The following is a 4,204-nucleotide window of genomic DNA, read 5'->3' on the forward strand; positions in this document are numbered from 1 at the left end:
ATGCTCCAAAATTCCTCCTGACCGTTGTGCAGGTCTGATCCGCAACCACAGAAAACGTTTGGTTGCAGTTATTTCTGCCAAAGGAGGGTCAAACGATTATTAAATCCAAGGGTTCACATACTTTTCCCACCCTACACTGTGAATGTTTACATGGTGTGTTCAATAAATACACGAAAACATATAATTGTTTGTGTGTTATTAGTTTAAGCAGACCATGTTTGTCTATTGTTGTGACCTAGATTAAGATCAGATAACATTTTATGACCAATTTATGCAGAAATCCAGGTATTTCCAAAGGGTTCACATTATTTTTCTTCCCACTAACACACTGTTTCCAAAACTGTTCAAAACACGTTCAAAACAGAATGATGGCAAATGTTGTGCATTTCTGCAGTAACCAGATAGAAACATATAGAACATCTCAGCAGAATATGTAATCATTCCAAACACAGCTGATTGCACTTTCAGCTGAAAGCCTACCCAAGTGTCCTAGAGAAACATAAAATATCGACGAAGCAGTTGTACAATGTACCCTTTGAGAGAAACGGTGAACGTGTGAAAGAACTCTGGTATCAATATGTCCAGCTAAGATGTCTGTTCAATAACTAAACAGGGTATATACACAGCTATGCATAATGTAAAGTACTGTAAAACTGTGGATTTACTGTATTTTAGAGAGTAATGGAGATGGAAGCCAGGCAAACTGCACATACATTCATCTTTGTGGATGAAGCCGGATTCAACATGGCAAAAACACGACGCAGGGGAAGAAATGTGATTGGACAGAGAGTAACCGTGGATGTCCCAGGCCAGAGAGGAGCTAACATCACAATGTGTGCAGCACTTTCCAATGATGGCCCCTACAATATAGAGGCTAATTTATTTTATGGATGACTTGCTTAATTCAATTAAAAGCTATAATTTAGCTGTATATGGACCTTGGGTCAGTGAGAACGTTCCTATTTACTCTATAGTTTGTGTGTGGGTGTGTGTGTCACATGCTGGGCAGGATGTAACGTTGAAGAGGAGGAGGCAGAGGCAGTCTGTCTGTCTGAGTCTCTCTCTCTTTCCCCATGGACACATGGATGGACAGACCACAGAGAGCCATCAGTGCAGGAGGCTCACCTGAGAGAAATAAAGGGAAGGAAAGAGAGAAATTTAATAAACATACCTGCAAACATAAGTACCTGGTGTGGGAACGTTTGGGTTTAAGGGCATCATGAATAGTTCTGAACTGTTTTAGTTGTGTTATTTGCACTGTGTTCAATTTGAGAGCTGTAAAACTGTGCTAAATGTTGCCTGTCTGTGTTGATGCTAAAAGCCAAGCAACATGCCAAGGGATAATAAAGTTAAATTGTATTATAATAATGAAGTTATACTCACGGGTAGCTCCGTTGAGGTAGCGTAGTCGTATGAAGGCTCCACCCCTTACACTGCTGATGGCCGGGAAAAGTTCCACCCCTTGGGGGAGGTCCTTAAAGGCCATGCCCAGGAAGCAGTCATCTACTACATATCCCAGAGTTCCTGTGTCCGCATCCAGAACCAGCAGCACGCGCTCTGGGACAGGGTGAGGGGGGGACACAGATTGCTCTTCCGCCTGCACCCCTCTCTCCCCGGGGTATCTCCCCAGGGCTTGCCCTGCATGCCATAGCTGATTGTTTGTGAGTTCCCATCCCCAGGACTGTGAGTCTCCGCCCATCAGTGCAGTGTAACCAGAGGTTTGTAGCGGGCAGTGCTCTGTGGATACACCAATCACAGCATGACTTCCTCTGTGGGTGGGACACCAGAGCACCTCCCAGACGTGCATTCCTCCCCTTTCCCCCTTCTCCCCCCGAGCCCCGTCGCTGATCTGCTGGGTGGGTGCGCGTGTCACTTCCTCCCCGCACTGGGACAGCAGGAAGTGAGGTGAACAGTGTGTGGGGCTCCAGCGGCACCGGGGGTCTCCAGGGTCAACGGGAGAGGAGTTTAGGAGGAGTGAAAGGCGGGAGGAGGTAGGGATGGACAGCGGGAGGAAGGAGGAAGAGGAGGGAGCATCCTTCTTCATCTTCGCTGGGATGCCACCCAGCCATCCAGACAGTGACAGACCCATTATAGCCTACACACACACACAATATTCACTACTCAGACACTGGCTGAGCTAGGGTTTTTCAAGGCTGTGGAGAAAACAGAAATCATGTTAGACTGTTATTCTCAATCGAGCAATCCACATTTCATAGTGATGTCATTCATCACAAGTTAAAGATCCTATCCTTGGGCCTCCCAAGTGGCGCAGAGGTCTAAGGCAACGCATCGCAATGCTTGAAGTGTTCCAACAAACCCTGGTTTGATCCCAGGCTGTGTCACAGCCGGCCGTGATCGGGAGACACATGAGGCGGCACACAATTGGCCCAGTGTCATCCGGGTTAGGGGAGGGTTTGGCCGGCCTGGGTTTCCTTGTCCCATCACGCTCTAGCGACTCCTTGTGGCAGACTGGGTGCTTGCAAGCTGACCTCAGTCGCCAACTGTACACTGTTTCTTCTGACACATTGGTGCGGCTGGCTTCCGGGTTAAGCGAGCAGTGTGTCAAGAAGCAGTGCTGGCAGGGTCGTGTTTCGGAGGACACATGGCTCTCGCCTTCGCCTCTCCCAAGTCCGTATGGGAGTTGCAGTGATGGGACAAGACTGTACCTACCAATTGGATATCACGAAATTGGGGAGAAACGGGAGTAAAAAAACTATATAATAAAACGTTATCTTATCCTTACACACAGTATCATGGCGTTCCTATGATAAGAACATAAAGGACTAATTTATAACTAGTACTGTGGTAGCCTATAAATACTTTTCTGTCATGACAGCAAGATTTTGAATCAAGACTGGCCAAAGTCCTAAAGTATTATTCATACAATTTAAAGGTACTAGACCTCATGTAACAATTCAACAATGAACCATCTCTTTTTGTCAAATTTACTGGTGCCGCAAATCTCTTGTTAAATTGACTGGTCCTTTGTTGCATTGACAACAACAGATTTGCTGGCCCCAATCATTTTGACAACAAGAAAAGGTCTGTCTTTTGTTGAACAATATGAAGGCTGCACCATTTAAATGCAATTTTGTGTGGTCCCAATTACTTTTTGGGGGGTGAAATATTGTGAAACACTATCATTCTAGTATTACTGTAGATATATTTTGTGAAATTGCAATGCAAAGAATTACATATAGCTCCTTTAATAAAAAAAAAAATCAGTCATACAAAATTGGCATCACTATAATCTCTCCCAGAATGTTTTACATTAGATCAGGTTAATCAGATGGTGATTGTTTGGAGGAATTGTCGTTGGATAAATAAACGTAGGCTAACTTGTTTAGGTAAATAGATAGTAGCTTACCACACGTTCTCTCTCTCTTGCCCTTCGTAGTAATGGACATGGTCCCTCATGACCATGTTTTAACTCCTCTTACGCTCCCCCCACCGGACGCTAGCGGGACGGTAACGTAACCATGCCGTCCAGTGAGTCTGACGACCTCGGCGGAGAGAACAGCACGTTCCGAAATCACGGAACCACGTCAAACAGATTGCCAGTGCAAGGGCACGAGATTCTGTGACCTAAGTAGTGAAGTGATGATGGATATGCGAGAGATTTTGAGACAAACAAACAACGGATATTATGTCATAATAGGGGGTAAACATAATCTGCATTCTACAATTTTGTCTGCTACAGTTTAATGCATGCATGCATGATTGCGTATTAAAACGTCAACAGCCGTTCTCACATCGACTGTATATGAGCCTATAGGCCTATTCCTTCCCTACTGGCTGGCTCCCTCCCCCACCCCCTCTCCTCTTTCTCCATCGCCCCCTCCCTGTCTTCGCATCTTTCTCTATCGCGTCCTGTAGTGGATGAACACATACACCGCGAAACAGACGAAGAGGATGAGGCTAAGGCTTTTAATTGAGAAAAAGAAGATAGAACCAGAATCGGCTCATAGAGAGAGCGAGAGAGAAGCATGCGCAGAAATGTCAGCCTCTGTGCGTCCTCGAGGTAGTCGCTGGTTATTTTCCGAGTTTATTTTCTTCTGTAGTTCAATAGGTAGGCTAAACGTTTACAATAGCAGTTATAGCCTACTGCTTGCTACAGCTCACACACTTCCATCATGATCTCAACAGTAGGCTGTTTTTTAACGTTGTTTTTATTTATAAAGGACATGTTAGCAAACAGTGGTGT

At 45.2% G+C, this 4,204-nt stretch overlaps 1 protein-coding gene across 1 annotated transcript; it reads right to left on the bottom strand.

The window, feature by feature from the left end:
* Nucleotides 1-200: 200 nt before the first annotated feature.
* On the bottom strand, nt 201-3,445 carry si:ch1073-228j22.2 (SPRY domain-containing SOCS box protein 2). The gene is made up of 3 exons (XM_064949763.1): nt 3,368-3,445; nt 1,384-2,153; nt 201-1,125 (listed from the first exon to the last, which is right to left on the bottom strand). The coding sequence occupies exons 2-3, from the start codon at nt 2,087-2,089 to the stop codon at nt 995-997; spliced, it is 837 nt and encodes a 278-aa protein (XP_064805835.1). The 5' UTR covers nt 2,090-2,153; nt 3,368-3,445; the 3' UTR covers nt 201-994.
* Nucleotides 3,446-4,204: the final 759 nt, after the last annotated feature.

The sequence above is a fragment of the Oncorhynchus masou genome, chromosome 30 (genome assembly GCF_036934945.1).
Source record: "Oncorhynchus masou masou isolate Uvic2021 chromosome 30, UVic_Omas_1.1, whole genome shotgun sequence".
Lineage (NCBI taxonomy): Eukaryota > Metazoa > Chordata > Actinopteri > Salmoniformes > Salmonidae > Oncorhynchus > Oncorhynchus masou.

Excerpts from the sequence above, each read along its gene's own strand:
- si:ch1073-228j22.2 (XM_064949763.1), bottom strand. The coding sequence starts at position 2,089 with ATGGGTCTGTCACTGTCTGGATGGCTGGGTGGCATCCCAGCGAAGATG. Across the intron at positions 1,126-1,383 it reads CTACCTCAACGGAGCTACCC|GTGAGCCTCCTGCACTGATG; the intron begins GTGAGTATAACT and ends TATTTCTCTCAG.